At 44.8% G+C, this 23,091-nt stretch overlaps 2 protein-coding genes across 3 annotated transcripts in view; one reads left to right on the top strand and one right to left on the bottom strand.

Moving 5' to 3' along the window:
* Nucleotides 1–281: 281 nt before the first annotated feature.
* IFT25 (intraflagellar transport 25) lies at nucleotides 282–19,806 on the bottom strand. The gene is made up of 5 exons (XM_077453290.1): nucleotides 19,627–19,806; nucleotides 17,397–17,503; nucleotides 16,174–16,242; nucleotides 13,756–13,799; nucleotides 282–535 (listed from the first exon to the last, which is right to left on the bottom strand). The coding sequence occupies exons 1-5, from the start codon at nucleotides 19,725–19,727 to the stop codon at nucleotides 437–439; spliced, it is 420 nt and encodes a 139-aa protein (XP_077309416.1). The 5' UTR covers nucleotides 19,728–19,806; the 3' UTR covers nucleotides 282–436.
* A 77-nt stretch (nucleotides 19,807–19,883) lies between these two features.
* Nucleotides 19,884–23,091, top strand: part of LRRC42 (leucine rich repeat containing 42) — a 33,018-nt gene continuing 29,810 nt past the window's right edge. The window contains exon 1 of one of the 2 annotated variants that reach the window (XM_077453287.1): nucleotides 19,884–20,042. The gene's annotated coding sequence lies outside the window, so the exon portion shown is untranslated. The remainder of the gene's footprint in view (nucleotides 20,043–23,091) is intronic. The other variant, XM_077453288.1, reaches the window with a different exon arrangement.

Genomic DNA, 23,091 nt, shown 5'->3' with positions numbered 1-23,091 from the left:
TTATTTTGGATACATATTATAGTAATAAAAAATATATATATATTTTTATTTTTTTTCAAAATTGGCACTCTTTGTTTGTTTATGGTGCAAAAAATAAAAACCGCTGAGGTGATCAAAAATCACCAAAAGAAAGCTCTATTTGTGGGAAAAAAGGGATGCCAATTTTCTTAGGGTACAGCATTGCACGACTGCCCAATTTTCAGTTAAAGTGTTGCAAAAAATGGCCTGGTCATTAAGAGGGCAAATCCTTCCGGGGGTGAAGTGGTTAAATACACAGCATGCCCACACACAATATTTTTTTATTTATTTATAAAAATACAATAAACAAATGTAATCAATTATAAATAGTTATACCATGTAGTGATTCTACTTGTTCTGTCTTCTTGTACGTATTGTTATTAAGGGACCCATATGGTATGTTACATAAAGCTGCAATTTATAGGACACTTTCTGCTGACACGCTGCGCACAGCTACAAAATGATCAAATCCGGACAAGATCACAAAGCGCAAATGGATCGCTTGCACTCCAGGAAACTGGGGAATAAAATACATTTAAAAAAGTTACCTTTTTTATACAATGCAAATACAGCTTTGTATGCAGTGAAGATATATACGTATGCGCAATAACTTACAGTGGATCTAAATGCAAAAGCAAAAGGAAATGTATGGTCGCTTACCAGTCCTTAGATGTGATGGCTGCATTTGTTTTCTTTTTTATTTATTTTTCACCTGGTAATGCCACGAATAATACATTGCCTGCCCCTGGGTGGCTACGCTCACACCTCAATGGTGTCCATGGAAGGAGCCAAAGTTGTCACTAGCTGAACCAGAAACATGTCTGCCTTTGTTTGACTTCTTTGACTTTCATGGTGGGTGGGGGTTTAGTAGTTTACAGGAGATAGATAACATTTCTTGCTTGCAGTTTGGTTTACAGGAAGGGACAAGGACAATGCATGTCTGTACTTGCTAAAAAGGTTTTTGGCCTGAAAGATTAAAAGAATGCAGCCACCAAGGACTGGTAGGTGGTTATACAATAGCTTTCATCTCTTAGTTTATTCTGAGCATGCGTAGCACTTTGTCCGTCTGAATTTTCTACACACAATCGGAATTTATGCGATCGGATTTTATTGTCGGAAAATTTTAGATCCTGCTCTCAAACTTTGTGCATCGGAAATTCCTATGGAAAAATTCCGATAGAACCCACACACGATTGGATTTTCCGACAACATAATCCGATCAGACTTTTTCCATTGGAATTTCTGACCGTGTGTACAGGGCATTACTCTTAATGCACATTTCCACACAGTATTGAAAGATCAGCAGACCAGATATATCACAGAATCAGCTAAACTGAAAGCATTAGATGAAGCTGCAAATTAGCTTTATGACCCCAGCCTGTGTCTGTAGCTGGTCTGGTATTCCCATATTCAGGCGCCTCAAATCAGACCCTATAATGACCAATTGAGAAATGCATGCCTGCTTACTCTCCCTATACATTTAAAGCAGCCTATGGGGTGGCGCAGACAACATGGCTCTTTCCTGAGGGGCTCCGTCATGAGTGATGTGCAGTTTCACTGCCGCAATTTAACGTAAGCAGGATAACTAAAGCTGGATGAAGATACAAGAATTTTGCTCCACTCTGAAAGACAACAAGCAAACCAGCATCTCTCTATCCACTAACATGCTCCTTCTTCTCTTCCTTCTCACATTGGGGTCTTCTATGCTCAAATTATCCTTACTCTACCCCTTCTCTCTACCTTGCAGCATGCACATATCACCCTCACTCCTACCCTCTCCCTACTACTGCACCCATCATCTCCTGCATTGGCTGCACCCACATGCTGACATAAACTCCAGGGCCATTAGACATGCGCTCATGCACACCCCACTCCCATCTTGCCTTGCTCACCCCCTCCTCCTTCTCCTAGTCTCAGGTGACATTTCTCCTAATGCTGGTCCGCCATTTTCCAACTGCAAGCCACATATCCAATATCCCTCCTCCTCTGACAACCACCGCAATCCACTCACTTTCTATCCCCCGCTTCCTCAAAGCAGCACACCAATCTCATGCACCCTTTGGAACGCCCACTCCATCTGTAACAAGCTAACATCTTCACATTATCTCTTCATCTATCATGATTTTAACATACTCCCTCACCATAACTGAAACCTGGCTTCAAAATTTTGACTCAGCTTCTCCTGCTGCCCTCTCCCATGGTGGTCTCTATTGGACTCACTCCCCCAGAACCAATGGAGTTGGATTTCTTCTATCCCCACAAAGCACCTTCCAAGTCCTTCCTATGCCTCCCTCTCTATCCCTCTCTTCTTTTGAGGTGCACTGTATTTGTCTGTTTTCTCCTATTTCTCTGAGGATTGCAGCAATTTATCGGACTCCTGGACTGGCATCTCACATTCTTGATGACTTTGCTGCCTGGCTACCCTACTTTTTCTCCTCTGAAATACCCACCATCTTTCTTGCTGACTTCAAGATTCCCGTCAATGTTAACAGCCCAACTACAGCTCAACTTAAACTCATCTTTTGACCTAACCCAATGGACACATACTTCTACTCACTCCAATGGTAATACCCTTGGCCTTGTATTCTCCCATCTGTGCAATGTTGGCAACCTCACCAACAGCCCCTTTCATCTCTCTGATCACAACCTCATAAGTTTCACTGTATCCTTGCTTCCAACCACCCATCCCTCCAAGCAGCAAACAATTACTTGTAGGAACCTTTGCCACTTTAACCCTTCTCTACGCTATTCTGCTACTGACCACCTATATGACATCATTTCTCCCCTGTCCTGTCCTGACCTGACCTGGCCACTTCTGTGTACAACAGTTCACTGTTATCATCACTAGATGCACTTGCTCCTCTAACCACAAGCAGAATCAGGCCCCGACCGTTACAACCCTGGCAAACTGACAAGACTAGAAATCTCAGGAGACATTGCCATGCTCTTAAACGACTGTGGCGTAAAATCAAATGCCTGCAGGACTTCACCCTATATAAATCTGCCCTTCTAAAATACAATTGCTGCCAAACAAGTCTACTTTGTCTCTCTTATAAATACCTTGTCATCCAGTCCCTGTTGGCTCCTCCCAACCTTTAACTCTCTGCTTTGTCCCCCACCCCCCTCTACCCACTAACTCACTCACTGCCCAAGAGATTGCCAATCGCTTCAAAATCAAGATTGATGCAATTTGTGAGGACACTTCCACTGTGCGTACATCTTCCCCACCCAACATACCTTGTCTAACAGCACATTCAACGCTCTCCTCTTTTGAATAGACTACTACTGAAAAGGTTACAAATCTTTTCTCAGATGTCTACCTAACCAACTGTTCCCTCACAACTACTAGGGTCACCCTCTTCTTCTATCATATGCTCCCTCACTCTCATCTTCAATCTTTACTGGCACCTTGCCCTCTAAAACATGTGCAGATCACTCCCATACAAAAAAAGCCCTCAGTGGACCCCACCAACCTGAACAACTCAAGACCCATCTCATTGCTCCCATTCACCTCTAAACTTTGAGAATGCTCAAAATTAAAAGATAAAGGATAGTTGGGACTTTAAATGAAGCAATTGTATAGTGGAGATAAGTTGTAAATAAATAATATTTACGGTAATTGATGACATTGTTCTAAAAACATAAAGAGTATTCATTTAATTCATATATATACATAATGCACATGAGGCATAAACATAATGAGTAAACTGATAATCATATCGGCACATGATCAGAAATAAAAATAAAATAAATAAACTATAAGGAATTAATATAATTACCATAGCACATAAATGCCCCAACAGCAGACAGTCATGATACAATCATAACGACACATGATCAAAGTGAAGTAAATAAATAGATAACTAAAAAAATGTAATATAATTACTATGGCACACACGTGCCACAACGACAGACCCAAGACTGGCACGTGCACCCACAGAGTGTATGTGGGTCTATTGGCTGGCATAAAAACAGTATTATACAGTATTAATAGTAACTGGATAGGGATCAATCCATATGGAATACAACTGTGTCATCAAGTGTATCTCGACGCGTTTTGTGGATTTAGACCCGTGGCCTACCCTGCGCCGGTCACCATGCACTGCATGCGCTGTCTGGGTTGGTGAGTGTGTTTGGTGAGCCGTCTATTGACATACAACACCATGTATAATTTTATTTCATTTTAAACATTGACATATTTTATATACCCTATAGGAATCTTTGGTGCATCTGCTCCTGACGAGTGGAAAAATCCACGAAATGCGTTGAGATACACTTGATGACACAGTTGTATTCCATATGGGTTGATCCCTATCCAGTTACTATTAATACTGTATAATACTGTTTTTATACCAGCCAATAGACCCACATACACTCTGTGGGTGCACGTGCCAGTCTTGGGTCTGTCGTTGTGGCACGTGTGTGCCATAGTAATTATATAAATTTTTTTTAGTTATCTATTTATTTACTTCACTTTGATCATGTGTCGTTATGATTGTATCATGACTGTCTGCTGTTGGGGCATTTATGTGCTATGGTAATTATATTAATTCCTTATAGTTATTTATTTATTTATTTTATTTTTATTTCTGATCATGTACCGATATGATTATATCAGTTTACTCATCATGTTTATGCCTCATGTGCATTATGTATATATATGAATTAAATGAATACTCTTTATGTTTTTAGAACAATGTCATCAATTAAATATTATTTATTTACAACTTATCTCCACTATACAATTGCTTCATTTAAAGTCCCAACTATCCTTTATCTTTTAATTTTATTACCGGGATGGAAGCACCATGATGTGCTTCATTTAAAGTCCCAAACCCCCCTCTTGTTTGAGAATGCTCAGTCAACAACCGTCTTAGCTACTACCTTAGTGAAAATAACCTACTTGACCCCTTACATTCTGGCTTTCGCTCGCAGCACTCCTCGGAAACTGCCTTACTAAAACTCACTAACGATTTACTAACTGCTAAAACCAACAGCCAATACTCCATACTACTACTACTTCACCTCTCTGCAGCCTTTGATATTGTTGACTACCTGCTCCTTCTCATTAAACTCCATTCCCTTGGCCTCCAAGATTCTGCTCTATCCTGGTTCTCTGCCTATCACAGCGCTCTTTCAGTGTTACCTACAACTCTGTCTCCTCCTCTCCATTGCCCCTTTCTGTGGGGGTCCCCCAAGGCTCTGTTCTTGGACCCCTTCTCTTACTACACCTCCCTCCTCCCTTGGTCACTTGATAACTATGCACAGCTTCCAATACCACTTATACGCCGATGACACACAAATCTTTCTACTCCTCCCCTCACTCCTTCAGACTCCTCCCGCATTACTAACTTACATATTAGCATGGATGTCGCACCACTTCCTTAAATTAATTCGCCCCTTTTTAACAAATGAAACCACCAAGCTCCTCAGTCACTCCCTTGTTATCTCTCGCCTTAACTATTGCAACTCCCGTCTCATTGGCCTGCCTCTCCATAGGCTATCCCCTCTTCAGTCTATCATGAATGCTACTGCCAGACTTATCCACCTTACCAACCGCTCAACACCAATATATCACCAATCTTGTCTCCAAATATCACCCAAACTGTCCTCTCCGTTCTTCTCAAGACCTCTCTCTAGCTCTCTTGTCTCCTCCTCCCATGCTCGTCTACAGGATTTCTCCAGAGCCTCTCCCATTCTCTGGAACTCGCTACCTCAACCTGTCTGGCTATCTGCTACTCTTGCTACCTTTAGGCAATCCCTGAAAACTCATCTCTTTAGGGAAACTTATCACGTCTCCAACTTATCTTTTACCACTTCCATCAGCTCATTCCCCATAGCTACAACCTTTTGTACCACCTGCCCCACGCATTAGATTGTAAGCTCTTCTGAGCAGGGCCCTCTTAATCCTCCTGTATTTCATTGTATTATAACTGTATTGTCTCCCTCTTCTTATATTGTAAAGCACTGCGTAAACTGTTGGCTCAATATAAATCCTGTATAATATATAATAATAATAATAATAATAATAATAATAATAAGACAGGACCTGTTCTGCTACAAACAGTTGACTTTTTATCTAGAATACACCATTGTCACCCGGTCAGTTAACTTATTTTATCCTAAAAAGGCCAATAAGAATGCCCTTAGCTAAACAAGGTTCGTATATAGAATGTAAATTCATACAAAACTCCAGGCAAATATAAAGAACACTCTTTAGTTCAGTTATGTAATCAACTATAACTTTAGGACTACCCACCTAATATAGAGAAGGTCTTTCTATTGCCACAAAAGCAGCTCTGACCCATCGAGACATGGATGCCACTAGACCTCTGAACGAATGGTGTGGTATCTGCCACCAGGAAGGCAGTAGCAGATCCTTTGGGAGAAATTTATTAAAACTGCTGCTCTCAGAATCTGGTTTAGCTATACATGGTATCCAATCAGCTTCTAACTCCAGCTTGTTCGATTAAGCTTAAGCAATAAAACCTGGAAGCTGATTGGTTTCTATGCAGAGCTGCACCAGATTTTGCACTCTCCAGTTTTAGTAATTCAACCCCTGTATGTGGCGCTGCTATTCTTTATGTCTTGTAAGTTGCGAGGTGGGGCCTCCATGAATTGGGCCTATGTTTCTGGCACATCCCACAGATGCCGATTTAGATTGATATTTAGAGAACTCATTTTGTTCCTCAAACCATTCTCGGACCATTTTTGCAGTGTAGCAGGGTGCATCATTCTGCTGAAAGAGGCCACTGCCATCAGGAAATAATATTTCCATGAAGGGGTGTACTTGGTCAGCAACAATGGTTAGGCAGGTGGTTCATGTCAAGTAAAATCCACAAGAAAGGCAGGACACAAGGTATTCCAGCAGAACATTGCCCAAAGCAATTGCCCAAGCCTCCACCGGCTTGCATTCTTATCCCTACTACATCCTGATGCCACCTCTTCCCTAGGTAAGCGAAACACACAATCCACATGATGTAAATTAATACGTGATTCATCAGACCTGGCCACTAGGGATGGCCGAACGGTTCGCCCGGCGGTCGTTTCGCGGCAAATTTCGGCTGTTCGCCATCCGCCCGATCGGCGGACTATTGCCGCCGTTCGCCCGGCGGACTTCCGTGTTTACTGTGTAAAAGAACTTTGACCTATGATGCACATCCATCATGGGGTACAGGACAGCCAATTGAGACATTACAGCACATGGACACTTGGACATTCCCCCTAACTTATAAATAGACCCGATCCGGCGGCCATTTTACATTCTTTCTTCTGTCACTATAGGGAGAAGTTGCTGTGTGGAGCAGGGAGAGACTGCAGTGACCCAAATCGCTAGCTATTTGGTCCACAAAAGTTCTTTTCAGGACTGGTATAGGTGTTAGGTGTAGTTCAGGATATAGGTTTGAGGCACTGCTGTGCTACTGATTTTTGCAGCAGCCTGTCTTGTCAGTGTAGAGAGAGGGACAGGACGCTGTGTGCTGCAGGGACAGTCAGTTTAATCATTAGCTGTTACTATTAGGTCCACAAAAGTGCTATTCAAGTTATTGTTCCAGCAGCCTCTGTTTTGTCAGTTTAAATAGGGGCAGGCCGGGAGCTGTGTGTGAAGCAGTGAGGGACAGTCAGTTTAATCAGTAGCTGTTACTATTAGGTCCACAAAGGTTCTTTTCAGGACTGGTATGGTAATAGGCTTGTACACGTATAATATTCTTTCTTCCAAATATAGAAAGAATATTATACTTGACTGCTGCCCTTCTGCTGCAGTAGTCCTTTATCAGTATAGGGACTGAGGTACAGTCTGCTAATCATTCACAACCTACTTGTTCCACAAAGGTCCTTATAAGGACTGGTAAGGTATAGGGTACTACAGTACATAGGGTTGAGTGAGGTACAGTCTGCTATTCCTTAAGAACTGGTATAGGTCCACAATACATAGGCTTGAGGTGCACTACTGCTGACTGCTGCCCTTCTGCTGCAGTAGTCCTTTATCAGTATAGGGACTGAGGTACAGTCTGCTAATCATTCACAACCTACTTGTTCCACAAAGGTCCTTATAAGGACTGGTAAGGTATAGGGTACTACAGTACACAGGGTTGAGTGAGGTACAGTCTGCTATTCCTTAAGGACTGGTATAGGTCCACAATACATAGGGTTAAGGTGCACTACTGCTGACTGCTGCCCTATACTGCAGTCCTTTATCAGTATAGGGACTGAGAGTTTTGTCACAGGGTCATTTAAAAAAATGACAGGCAGAGGAAGAGGCAGGCCCTTCCACAGGGGTGGTAGGGGTAGGGCAGGAGCAACAGGCTTGAGCCAAAGTGGGAAGTTGCAGAAGGTGCGTTCAATTACTTTAAAGGACGCACCAGACTTGGTTGAGTGGCTCACTCAGCCTTACTCTTCTGCACCCTCCTCATCCTCTCGATCTGCACCCTCTTCTTCACTCTCTGCTATGTGCACCCCCAAAGACACTACCACCAACAATACCACCACCACCACATACCTTCCGCTTGAGTCACAGGAATTATTTTCTGATCCATATCAAGACATTTCTGATGCGCAGCCACTCTTGGTATTGGATCAGGAAGAGGAGGTAGCAACAACCGCCACTCAGCAGTCTGATGACAGTACCCAGATCAGCCCAAGGAGGAGGTTGGTTCCCGCTGTTGCTGCCTACTCCGAGATCTCTACTTATAGCGGTGGGGAAGGTGACGTCGATGATGACGTGTCTAGTGATGTCACGTGGGTGCCCACAAGAGAGGAAGAGGAGGGGAGCTCAGAGGGAGATGTAGACCAGCAGATAAGGAGGAGAAGCAGGAATAACTTACATTTCACAGGAGGGACAAAGCAGACTGCAATTTTATCAGGAGCGAGTCATCGACCATGTACGGTCACATCTGGCGCTCCCAGGACACCGGCACATGGCTCCGCAGTGTGGGCTTTTTTTTTTTTAACGTGTCCGCTGCTGACAATAGCATTGCCATCTGCAATCTTTGCATTCAACTCATTAGTCGCGGTAAGCCCAACACTCACCTAGGGACGACCGCTTTAAGAAGGCACATGAGCAGCCATCACCGAGCCCAGTGGGAGCAACGGAACACACAAAGCCACACTCCAGGCTCTCACCGTCCAGCCTCGTCTTCTACTTCTCCTCTCTCCTCACAATTGTCCTCCACTCCACCTTCCATCACGCCAAGCTCACGTTTTTCTGCAAAAAGGCAGGCTTCCGTGGGCCTAATGTTCGAGCATAAAAAAATGATGACGCCGGATAACCCTCTTGACCAAAGGTTGACGGCTGGCTTGTCAGAACTCATAGCCCGCCCACTACTGCCATATAAACTGGTGGACTCGGAGGCCTTTCGCAAATTTGTGGCCATTGGAACACCACAATGGAAGGTCCCAGGAAGGAAGTATTTCTCAGAGAAGGGCATCCCAGAGCTATATGGCCATGTTCAGCGGCAAGTGAATGTATCTCTGGCACACAGTTTCGGTGCCAAGATACATCTGACCACAGACACGTGGTCTAGCAAACACGGGCAGGGAAGGTATATCACTTTTACTGCCCACTGGGTGAACCTTCTGACGGCCGTCAAGCATGTAACCCGTGGCACTCGTGTAGATTTGGTTTTACCGCCACGGATTGCATGCAGGCCTGGCTCTTCTTCTCCTTCTCCTCCTCCATCCTAGAGGCAATTCAGTTCGCATTGTGCGCTATATAAGTATTTCATTCATTCATTCATTCATCCTCCTTCCTCTCCTCCTCGGCTGACTTCTCCTTTTCCGCTGCTAGCGTCTCTTCCGCTGCGCCGCCCAAGCTCCCCAGAACCTATTCGACATGCCAGGTGAGACGTTGCCATGCCGTGCTGCGTCTGTTGTGCCTGGAAGCCAAGAGCCACACTGGCCCGGCACTCCTTTCAGCTTTGCGTTCACAGGCAGATCAGTGGCTAACACCGCTCAATTTGACAGTTGGTAAAGTGGTGTGTGACAACGGTGCCAATCTGCTTAGCGCATTGAAACAGGGCAAAATTACGCACGTTCCATGCATGGCACACGTCTTAAACTTGGCCGTGCAGCGATTCCTTGTCAAATACCCTGGGGTCCAGGACATCTTGCGGCAGGCAAGGAAAATCTCGGCCCATTTCAGAAGATCTTACACGGCCATGGCTCGCCTTACTGACATTCAGCGGCGACACAATCTGCCGGTCAGGCGTCTTATTTGCGATTGCCCGACGTGATGGAACTCAACCTTCTATACGCTTGATAGGCTGCTCCAGCAGAAACGTGCAGTTAACGTCTACCTGTATGAACTCTGCGGCAGAACAGGTTCTGGGGAGCTGGTTTTTTTTTCACTGTGCCAGTGGCTGCTCATGCACGACGCATGCAGACTTCTGCGGCCATTTGAGGAGATCACCAAACTGGTGAGTTGCAGCCATGGCGCCATCAGTGACATGGTACCTTATGCCTTCTTTATGGAGCGTGCATTGCGTCGTGTCATTGATCAAGCTGTGGAGGAGCAGGAGAGGGAAGATGAGGAAGTCGCAATGCTGGATGAATTCCCAGGGGGGGGGGGGCTACTCTATCTGAGACAAGTGAACAACAGGAGTCTGAAGAGGAGTCAGAGGAGGATGGTGCCGGGCGGATGAGGAGGGGCAAGAAGAGCATGCTTTAAACCTTTCTGGGATCCCTGTTGTTGTGCGTGGATGGGGAGAGGAGAATGAAGAGGACGACATTATCCTGGATGATGAGCAGGAGCCAGGCCACCACACTGCTTCCAGTTTAGTGCAAATGGGGGCCCTTCATGCTCCAGTGTTTTAATAGGGACCCCCGTATAAAAAGCATAAGGGTCAAGGACCAGTACTGGGTGGCAACGTACTTAGACCCCCGGTACAAACACAAAACGGAAAAATGTTACCGCCCTCTGTGGCTGTCAGAATGGAGCACTTCCAGGCCTTGCTTCGAGAAATGCTGCATTCTGCTTTTGCGTGCGCTGGCAGAGGAGCAATTCCCACTCCCAGAGAAGGAGTTGCGGGTACCAATCCAACACCGCCTGCAAGAAGAGGCCGGTTTGAAGATGTGTTGGCGACTTTGGATATGAGGTCATTCTTTCAGCCGACCCATCGACAGGTGTCATCCAGGGCCAGCATCAGGGAACGCCTAGACCGTCAGGTGTCCGACTACATCGGGTTAACGGCTACTGGGTGGGCAGGCTTTACCACTGGCCAGAGCTTGCCCAATTTGCAATCGAACTGTTGGCTTGCCCCTCGTCCAGTGTCCTGTCCGAAAGGACGTTTAGCGCAGCAGGGGGGATCGTGACCGATAAGTGTACTCGCCTAGCTCACGACAGTGTTAACTACCTCACATTTCTAAAAATGAATGATGCATGGATCTCTGAGAAATTCAACACATGTGACCAGTAGACCATGTATATGTCTAGAAACGATTTTTTTAATCGAGCACACAGACCTTCTTTCTTCATTTGGCTCACTTCCTTGTCCAAAAAAAGCACACCGTACTATATGCCCGTACCCTCCTGTTTGAAGAGGTTGAGCGGTGTCATATTTCTACTGGGGCTGCTTATTATGAGGGGCTCCCACCATCCCTGTGCTGTGCTGACTTCCTCCTGAGGCTGTACCTCTGCTGTGCATATTATGAGGGGCTCCCACCATCCCTGTGCTATGCTCATTATGAGGGGCTCCCACCATCCCTGTGCTATGCTCATTATGAGGGGCTCCCACCATCCCTGTGCTATGCTCATTATGAGGGGCTCCCACCATCCCTGTGCTATGCTCATTATGAGGGGCTCCCACCATCCCTGTGCTATGCTCATTATGAGGGGCTCCTACCATCCCTGTGCTATGCTCATTATGAGGGGCTCCCACCATCCCTGTGCTATGCTCATTATGAGGGGCTCCCACCATCCTTGTGCTATGCTGACTTCCTCCTGGGGCTGCTTACAGTGCAGGTGTCAGTGCTGTATATCACGGTGCTGGTGTCAGTGCTTTATGTCATGCTGCTGATGTCAGTGCTCTCTATCACGGTGCTGGTGTCAGTGCTTTATGTCACGCGTTTGATGTCAGTGCTCTCTATCACGGTGCTGGTGTCAGTGCTTTATGTCACACTGCTGATGTCAGTGCTCTCTATCACGGTGCAGGTGTCATTGCTGTATGTCACGGTGCAGGTGTCATTGCTGTATGTCACGCTGCTGGTGTCAGTGCTGTATGTCACGCTGCTGGTGTCAGTGCTGTATGTCACGCTGCTGGTGTCAGTGCTGCATGTCACGGTGCTGGTGTCAGTGCTGCATATCACGGTGCTGGTGTCAGTGCTGCATATCACGGTGCTGGTGTCAGTGCTGCATATCACGGTGCTGGTGTCAGTGCTGCATATCACGGTGCTGGTGTCAGTGCTGCATATCACGGTGCTGGTGTCAGTGCTGCATATCACGGTGCTGGTGTCAGTGCTGCATATCACGGTGCTGGTGTCAGTGCTGCATATCACGGTGCTGGTGTCAGTGCTGCATATCACGGTGCTGGTGTCAGTGCTGCATATCACGGTGCTGGTGTCAGTGCTGCATATCACGGTGCTGGTGTCAGTGCTGCATATCACGGTGCTGGTGTCAGTGCTGTATATCACGGTGCTGGTGTCAGTGCTGTATATCACGGTGCTGGTGTCAGTGCTGTATATCACGGTGCTGGTGTCAGTGCTGTATATCACGGTGCAGGTGTCATTGCTGTATGTCACGCTGCTGATGTCAGTGCTCTCTATCACGGTGCAGGTGTCATTGCTGTATGTCAGGCTGCTGGTGTCAGATGACTCTATCACGGTGCAGGTGTCATTGCTGTATGTCACGCTGATGGTGATCATCTCCTGCACCCTCTTCTTTGCCTACCCTGACCTTCCCTCTCCTCCATTGCCTTCATGCGCTCCACAGTCCTGAATTGTCACAACAATTTCACATATAAAAAAAGAATGCTTGTAGTTGTCGATCCCAGATTCACCTCATACATATGTTATGTCATTGGCCACGTGGTGGGATTATGTTTGCACAGCTAGTAATTATTTTGTGGCTGCAAATTTGACCTGTGCCACACAGCACACAGGAACAGAGCTGAGGCTGTCAATCAGCTGGAGATCCCTCCCATGTCACCATATTGCTCTTGGTGCCAGGAAAACTTGTCAGAAGTGATTCATGCTAATAACAGAGGAATGAAGCAGCAGACAGAAATGACACTAATGCCGCATACACACGAGCGGTATGTCCAACAGAAAAAGTCAGACGGGAGCTTTTCATCATATATTCCAATCATGTGTATGCCCCATCTGACTTTTTACGTCGAAAATTCTGATGGACCTAGAAATAGAACATGTTCTAAATTTATGACAGAACCAATTCCTATCGGAAAACCGCTCGTCTGTATGCTATTCCGACGAACCAAAAACGATGCATGCTCTGAAGCAAGTACGAGACGGAAGCTATTGGCTACTGGCTATTGAACTTCCTTTTTCTAATCCCATCGTATGCGCTGTATATCATTGCGTTCTTGACGGTCAGACTTTGGTGTGATTGTGTGTATCGTGTGTACGCAAGACAGAAAACCGGTCGTGTGTACAGCGCATTAGTGCTCTTAACTGACACACTATAGAGGGATATGCTTTCTTCATATTTCAAATCTGAGGTTTACATCCACTCCAAATGTTTAAGATGGTAAAAAGGTTCATTGAAAGTTTGAGTGGTTTCACACTTACAGTAATTTCTTCATTGTGGAACTGTCCTTCAACATGTTCAAATTCTGCAACCAAGTGGAGAGAAAATCCATTTCAGTCACAATGCTGTAACAATACATCAGTATAGATGTAACACACGTGACAAGAAAATTGCTGAAAAGCCCATACTTCTGAGACCTAGAAACAAACTAATTACATCAGTACAATAATAAGCAGCTAATGACTTGCTACACAAGTCATATTGTAATATAACATTATTAAAAATTACCTTTCCCTTTTTAAACTGTAGCGCTGTAATTTTCTGTAGAATGCAATGCAATATGGCTACCTGGAGGTGTCATTGGCTCACTGATTTTCACAGAAGTCTGTACTAAGATACAAGTCAGATTTTGGGTGTCCTCTGCAACATAAATTTCAGTTTTGGTGATATACTGCCAAAGGGTTAATCATGTCTAAAGAGATACAGGCTGTGCCACTTTTCTCATTAGTACCCTGCAAGTGTAGCAGCAGAATGATCATTTTAAAGTCACTCCCATTCACATTTATTCTACACATGGATACTGACAAACAGCTATTTTTCATATAGATAGGAATCTGGAACAAAATGTGTTAAAATCCCTGCAATGTACATAGATTACCCATAAGGGAATGCTTTTTTTTTTCCTCAACAAAAGTGGAGTTACTCTTTAAAGAGGAAGTAAACTTCCATCACTAAATTTTACCTATAGGTAAGCCTATAAATAAGGCTTACCTATAGGTAGTGTAAATATCTCCTAAATATGTGCTGTTTAGGGAATATTTACTGTACATGCAGCCAGTGGTATAGCATGCGCTCTGAAGGAATGGCCACCCGCACCGTTCCTTCAGAGCCCTGTGCCATAAACGGTGGTGCCCGCGCTCCTGCGCAGGAGTGATGCCATGGCAGCTCCGGCCAGCCCCAGAGCCAAAGTCCGTGAACCCGGAAGCAAGATGGGTGAAGATAGAAGTGGCCTCCAGCGATGACAATGCATCGCTGGAATGCTTTGTTTTCAAGAAAGTTTCACATAATGTTCTAGCACATTAGGACATTACCTTGCAGGTAAGAAAAAAATAAAAATGTCCAGAAGTTTACAACCATATTAAAGCCTAACTTCAAGATATTAGCAACCCCTCCCAACTCTTCTTAGCTACCCGCTAGTATGGAAAAAAAAAACGCTATTCAAATACATATTTTACCTATCAGAAGCCACAGTCACATGACAATCCCTCTCTCTTCTCATATTTACTTCCTGGGGTCCTTCTTCGGGTATCCACATCACTGCCTGCGTGATTTGGGCACCTCTTATGGTGGAAGCAACACCTCCAGTGGCTGGGTCCTCTCTCATAGGCTCCAGAGGCAGTGCCGGGACTGGCCCCTAAGAAGATAATGAGCAGGGACGAATGTCTGGTCCCCAGGGCAGAAAATAAGCTTGCCTCATAGAGGAAACTGTGACTTTGGTCAAGTAGACTACAGGATGGCTTAGGAAGAGGTGTTTGGAATCACAACTGAAGAGCAAGGTAATTGATGCACAATCCATTATTTACATTTTGTTTTTTTCTGGAGTTGGACTTTAAAGAAGGACGTCCATGATTTTTTTTTGGAAACATCACAATGTAAAAGTGTTACCTCTAATTAAGACTATCCTATGCCTGAATCGCTGCTGGTTACTGTATGAATCTTAGTTTCATTCATCCTGCATACTAAACACAGCGCTCTTCTTCTGGCGCTGAGACTGCAAGTTCAGGCTCTCATACAGTAAAGGATCCCGTTTGTTCATTATCCCTTTCCTCTCAATTGTGTATTCACAAAAATTCTTGTAATTGTTTCAAATAATGCAAGCTGTTCTGTCTGTAGACAAGGGGAAAGGAGGGGCAGGTCCATTCAGATAAAAATTTAAGGTGAATGGACGAAAAGAGAGGAAGGGGGAAAGTGAGCAACGATATCCTTTACTACAGTCACAGCTCAGGAAGAAGAGCACTATGTGTAGTATCTGGGATAAATAAAACTTAAATTTGTAAAGTAACCTGCAGCAATTTGGGCATATAGAATAACATTTTCTCTGCTCATAGGCCAGCCTGTATCCTCTTTGATTGTCTGAAATCATCCAGGTGCCAAGACCCTGTAGTCTGCTCTTCTCCACTCCAATCCATTATCCAAACAAGGGGCCACACACGAAAGATGATAAACTCCAGCTAAGATTTGCTTCAATGACAGCACACCCCCAAGCAATAAACCTTAGCTGGAATTGAACATCTTTGGTGTTCTGCCCATTATTTGGATGCTGAGCATATAATACTCTTAAATCAGAGGTACTTTGTTTACAATGTGATGTTTCCAAAGAAAAAAAAAAGTTTCCTGTAGTTTTGCTTTAATCGAATTCAAAAGAGGTACAAATTCATTGCTCACAATAACACGCTCACCTCTTTCCACACAGTGCTCAAAATTTGTTGGTTCCTTGGAAGTGCTTGTTTCAATACGTAAACTTCTTACTGTAAAAGAAGAAGGATAAAAAATATTAATAAAGGAAGCTGAGTACTGTGAGCCCAAGACTGTACTGCCATCTTGTGGTAACACAAGAAATTGCTTGTGTTACCCGTGGTACAAGTAACACAAGTGATTTCTTTACCTGTTACCTGTGGTAAATCGCCTGGTTACCTGTGGTAAATCGCTTGTGATAAATCGCTTGTGTTACCTGTGGACTGTGGTACAGTCCATTAATACTTAATACTTAGTCAGAGCCCAGACTTAAAACCCATTGAAAATCTGTGGCATGGTTTGAAGACTGCAGCCCACAAACAGTCGCCATCAAGGTTAACTGAACATGAGCAGTTCTACAAAGAAGAGTGAGCAAATACTGCAGCCTAGATGCACAAAGTTAGTAGAGACATATCCCAACAGACTAAGGGATGGAATTAAAGCAAAGGGTGGTTCAAAAAAAGAAGGGGGGGGGGTGATCCTTTTTCCAACTCAGTGATTCTGTGTTTTTGAATTTATTTTTTATTTTATTATTTTTTATTTTATTTTCTGACATATTGGTGTTATATCTTTCACTTGGATGTTATAAATACAGCTGGTTAAAAGGAAATCTGTGTATGTCTTTATTTCAGGCTGCAAAGCAACAAAATGTGATTATTTTAAAGGGGTGATTCTTTTCTATACCTACTGTAGGTCTGTTCAGTGCCTGGAAGCAGCAGGCAATCTATCAAGATGGCTGAGCCCACAGTAAAGACTGTATTACATTGTGTCTGTATTCTCAATAAAATTGGACTCAGCAAATGACTTGAAATTAGTAAACTGCTGTATATTTAGATACTGATCCATTAAAAACCCTTGCAGGAGGCAGTAAAGGAGAAGTATGAGCTTTTGAAAAAAAGCATTCATACTCACCTCCATGCTGCGATATCTGTATGATCCTTCAGCTGTTCCAAGCCAATTCTAACACAGAAAACTGATTAATTATATGACAGCTGATTTCTCAGTTCTCCGTCTGCTTCAAGTGGAGAGCAGTGAATGTCAGTCACTGATCTCTGCTCTGTTTGCCCAGTGCTCAGGCTGGGGAGGGGGCGGTCACAGCTGGCACAACTTTGCCCGTACATCTCCTTTAATGCTATGGATAGAAGGTAAATCTCCCTTCTGGCCTTACTTTGTGAGCTTTCGATGGTAATTTTGCCAATTTTTTGCAAAGTGTTCAAGCTGATGATGAATTCCTGGGGGAACATTCCTGTTGTAGTCCAGAATGTGTCAGGCTTCCTGAAAAGAAATGAAGATCTTCAATAAGCTGAAATATGATAAGTACTAAGTGTCGGTTCACACCAGCGCGATTCCAGTCCCACATCGCATAGAACTCGCAGGCAGTTCACACTGCCCTATATGAACCACTGCGGGTGTAAATAGAAAATTAATGACACCCCCAGACTGGTTTGCATATTGCAGTGCGAACTGTGAATTCGGACAGGAATCGGATCGCGTGGGTGTGAACATGAGATCCAATTCTGGTGCAGACAAAAAACTTTTTTTTAGTTTTGGATACAGTGGAGATGGATTAGAACACCTGTCAGGTTATGGCTGACTGTGTCCCCTTAAGGCTAGGTTCACACTGCTGCGATGCGGGAACGCTGCAAATCCACTGTGGGTTCCCGCATCGCATACCTCCCGGCGGCAGTTCACACTGCCCTATGCAAACTGCTGGGAGTGTCAGTGAAAAGTTAATGACACCCCCAGATCAGTTCGCATATCGCAGTGCGATCTGCAAACTCGGACAGGAATCGGATTGCATGGTGTGAACACCCATGCTATCCGATTCTGCTGCAGACCAAAAAAAGGGTCCTGTGTGAGTTTGGGCCGGATGCGATGCAAATTCAGCAATACTATCTGTATGGCTGAACTCGCATCGCACAGAGATCGGATGTGATTTGCACTGCAGTGCGGTGCAAATCACATCCGATCTAGTCACCGCAGCATTGTGAACCCAGCCTTAAGAAGATGTAACCTCTCCATTTTTCCGTTTTACTGTCATCAATAAAAATGAAAAAAAAAATCCACATTTTGGGTTGTCACCAGAGCAGGAATAGAAGGGAAAATATCCAAGGGGAACACTAGTTCTGGTGACTAACAGGGATTTCCTCTCGCCTCCTATTTTGGCTATGGGACTGGAAATCCTCTCAATGGGACACAGATGACAAAAACTGACAGAGGTTTTAAAGCGGATTTATACCCAAAAATTGAACTTCCGCTTTAAGTACTGGTGACCCCCTGACATGCCACATTTGGTACCGAGAGACGAGCACCCTGTCCAGCTACAAATACTGCAGCTGCTACTTACCTGTCCCGGGTGCCCGTGATGTCGGCGGCAGATGACGATCACTAGTCTCTCAGCTGCTCCCGCCGCCATCCTCTGTCAGGAAATCGGGAAGTGAAGCGTTGCGGCTTCACTGCCCAGTTCCCTACTGCGCATGCGCAAGTCGCGCAGCGCGTCTTCACTGGTCCCCATTGTGCTCTGGGAACTGTGTGTTAACCAGAACACAATGGGGGGGGGGCAGGCATCTGCGGCTATTCTGTGGCTCGCTATGCCCAGAAGTGGGTGCAGATACCTGTATTATACAGGTATCTGAACCCTCCTCCCCCCGAAAGGTTCCAATTGTAGCACCGGGGGGGGGGGGAGAATTCGCTGAGCGGAAGTTCCACTTTAGGGTGGAGCTCCGCTTTAACTAGAGATGAGCTTGAGCATTCTCCAAACTTATTTCCAACCCAAATTCCCGCATTTTTTTTGTACTTTAATGAGCTGCTGTTGCGACTGCATTCGAATGACACCCAAGCTCATTTCTAGATATATCTCTCCCCTACGCAATCCAAAATAAAAAAAAGGTTTTCTCCCCTGCCCTACCAACACTATCCAAACCCTTAAAAAGCATTGTGAATTTTTTTTAAAACAAATTAAATTGTAAAAAAAAATAAAAAATCAATGTGTAAAAATAAAAAACTACTGACACCGTCCACTAGATGTGAATGGGGCCGAATGCAAATGCCACTCAGTAGAGCATTCAGGGCCTTCCGGTGACAGCCTGCCATAGAGGATGACGGTTCATGGCTGGGCACCATACTCAGAGTAGAGCTGTACGTGCCTCCGAGAACACCGGGACAATCGGGACATTCCGTTATTGGGCCTCATAGAAGGAATATCTGGGGAAATGTATTTCTATCTTACCAACCAATCAGGCCCTGCCATTCCAGTTGCAAGAGAAGCTCTGATTGGTTGCTAAGATGGAAACACAGTCTGCTCTACAGTCTGTCCTGAGGCCTAATGACTGGTGATGCAGAGACCTCATACTGCATGGTCTATAATGCTCTACAAATGCTCGGTGTGTAGCGCTCACCCGTCTATGATGTGCTGAGCCGGGTGTCCGCCATCACCAGAGGTGGCCAAAGCCAGAACAGCCCCGGCGGAGCTCAGGCACAGGTCCCCGGCTCGAGTCATTTCACCTCACTCTGCCTTCTTTTCCCTACAAGCCCACTGCTGTAGAATGCTGCTTCGGGTTGCTAGGAAACCAGGAGCAGATCCCGGAAGTAGAATCACATAACCCGGAAGCGAAGCTCAAAATGTGCTCGTTTTGCTAAGAGGAAAGGTTCCGGATGACAAAGGTTCCTAGGGGCAAATAGCACCTCAAGCGGCTGTGATCTTCCCCGGCAGTCATTATCTTATATCAGATATGCCTGGGGTACCGAGAGATGAGCGCCTTGTCCTGCTATAATCCTCTCTATATGCTGGGCTACAGTGCACTGCAGAGGTGAGGTATGATATACAGTCTTCCATTACTTTCTTTATACTGGTATTTGAAATTATAGTCCTGGAGAAAGTTTCCCTCACTAATGTGATGATGTTATAGTTGGGGGTTATAGGTTAGTGAACTATAGGAAACTCCCATTCTGTATGAAGATGTAAAGTGTCAGTGGGGGCACTTATAAATAGTGAGGCCAGATTTTACATTACTGAGGTAAGTACAAGACGTGTAAAGCCGACATGCTTTCCTTCGTTTATTGATAGAGCTGGGAAAAGCGGAAGTTTCTGTTTGAATTTTATTTCCACCTGTGACCTCCTATTGAGGAAGTTTCCCCTCACTTCCTGTCCCTGTGTCACCCATACAGGAAATAGAGAGAGGGACTGTACCCAACACAGAATGGATAGCTAAAAAAAACATTGTCAGATGTTGTAACCCCTCTCACCCCCCTTTGAAGTATTATTTATGTCTGTGACTTCACTGGAGAGATAACTCGTCACTTTCTGTCCTTCCATGAAATCTGGGAAAATCTCCCCAATAGGGATAAGCTTAGGTGTGTTCAGATCCCAGTGTGACCTCAACCGAGCTGTCCCTCCATTCTGACATTTTTCTCCTAAGTGTAAAAATCATAATTTGTTTGCTAGAAAATTACTTAGAACCCTCAAATATTTCTTTGTGTGTAATAATAAAACAAAAACAAAAAATGAAGGGCTGCGCTAATCACAGGCAGTGATCTCTGCAGCCACACATCGGAGCAATGTCTCACTGCATGTGATTAGCGCAGCGCCGTGCCAACTTCCTGGCGGGCTCTGCACATGGTCCATGCGAACACGCCTGAGATCATCCCTATTGGTGACAAACTCTGATACTTTAGGCAGTTATTTGCATCTTTCACCCTTTAAGGAATGAGTGTTTTGGATTCCAGTGTGAACCCACCTGAGCTATCCCTCCAATAAGTACACAGCCAATCACAAGCAGCTGAGGCATTCTCTGCCCCCTGCAGCTGGGGGGGAAAGGGGGTGTACATGTGAAATTGTGGGGGCAGGGAATGCCTGGGCAGCCTATGATTGGCTGTGTACTTCTTGGAGGGATAGCTCAGGTGGGTTCACAATGGAATCCAAACACTCATTCCTTAAAGGGTGAAAGATGCCAATAACTGCCAGAAAGTATCCGAGTTTGTCACCAATCGTGTGTGTGTGTGTGTGTGTGTGTGTGTGTGTGTGTGTGTATATGTATGGGGGTTCTAAGTAGTTTTCTAGCAAACAATTATGATTGTAGGAGAGAAATGGCAGAGTTGGCCTGGGTGGGAAGTAGTTAAAGCCGGGGGGGAGGGGAATACCCATGCTGCCCCCCACTCTATCTGCTGTAAGCATCCAGTGTGGCGGGGGGGACCCATCAAGAGTTCCAACTATGCCCCCGCACTTTCTGCCAATCCCCTCCATTCATAGTAAACATACTTAGCTTCTATGAATGAAAAACAAAATCCCAATGGCTGCACATCATTTCTCTGCATGGAGCTCCTGATAGTGGTAATATCTGACCGTGTCTGGACAATGTGCGTTTGCGAGGCTGCTTGTAGCCTCAGCCAGGGGAGCAGGTGACAGCGTAGGAACACAACTGGTGTCACAGGAAGTGTCTGAAAATGAAGCTTTAAAGTATATGTAAAATCCATTCAGTTTAAAATAGAAATGCAAAACATTATAAACACTTTTTTTTTTTTTTTGCAGCGTGCCTCTCTTTGTTTGAATTTGGCCTCGATTTACTCATCTGCCACCATGGCAGAGGGATGCATAGGTCTGAGTAGAGCACAAATACAGTGACATCACCACACTTGTAGTTCATTGTTTACTTCCTCCAGCCTCACAATGATGGGCCCATTCCTCAGCGTTCACACCTGAGATGGAATGAAAACCATGCAGGAGGCTGCGCAACACTCTGATCACAGTTCAATGCAAAAATGTATTAAGTGCCCATTTTGTTTTTTAAATGTGCATTTTATTACAGTTTTGAAAAAGGTGGCCTTTTAATGTAATAAAGCCCAAAACTTTTTTTTTCTTTTTTGGCGCAATCTTCTAAAGGAGGTACCTGATTTGGCAATAACAGAGTTGGATGGGGATTTCCTATTACTGTGAGGAGATTTCTGTTGTGTTGCAGATGAAATCCCTGCAAATAAGGGGCATTTCTTGGGGACCCCCAGGTCACCAGAACTAGTGTCCCCATTGGAAGATTTCCCCTCTATTACTTTTCTGGGGACAGCACAAAATGTGTGATTATTTCTTTTTTTTTTTTTTTTTTTCTTTTACATTCACCTTCAATGATAATGGTAAACAGTAGAGCTGCACGATTTTGGCCAAAATGAGAATCACAATTTTTTTGATTAGAATAAAAAGATTACGATATTCTTGCGACATAAAATCTCACATTATACAAAAAATGGGCTAACTTTACTGGTTAGCTTTTTTTTTTTTTATTCATTAAAGTAATTTGAAAGACCGCTGCGCAAGTGTGACATAAAATATTGCAACAACCACCATTTTATTCTCTAGGGTGTCTACTAAAAATATATATATAATGTTTGGGGGTTCTAAGTAATTTTCTAGCAAAAAAAAAAAAGATTTTAACTTGAAACCAACAAATGTCAGAAAAAGGTTTAGTGTTTAAGTGGTTAAAGCGGAGGTCCACCCTAAAGTGGAACTTCCGCTCATCGGAACCCTCCCCCCCCCCCCTCCGGCGCCACAATTGGCACCTTTCAGGGGGGAGGGGGGTGCAGGTACCTGTACAGTACAGGTATCTGCACCCACTTCCGGGATAGCTCTCTGCGGAAAGGGGCGTAGATTACGCCCCTTTCCGAAAGTCCCCCGCTGCCTGCTGGGAAACACACAGATCCCAGAGGCAGCGGGTCCATCCTTATTGCGCAGCGCGACTCACGCATGCGCAGTAGGGAACCGGGAAATGAAGCCGAAAGGCTCCACTTCCTGATTCCCATACCCAAGATGGCGGCGGCAGCACCCGAGAGACGATCGAGAGACGATCGAGAGATCGGCTTCGGGTGCCGACATCGCG

The sequence above is a fragment of the Lithobates pipiens genome, unplaced genomic scaffold (assembly GCF_037356315.1).
Source record: "Lithobates pipiens isolate NorthernLeopardFrog02 unplaced genomic scaffold, aLitPip1_a1.2 Scaffold_23, whole genome shotgun sequence".
Classification (NCBI taxonomy): domain Eukaryota; kingdom Metazoa; phylum Chordata; class Amphibia; order Anura; family Ranidae; genus Lithobates; species Lithobates pipiens.
This window is presented reverse-complemented; position numbering and strand designations above follow the sequence as displayed.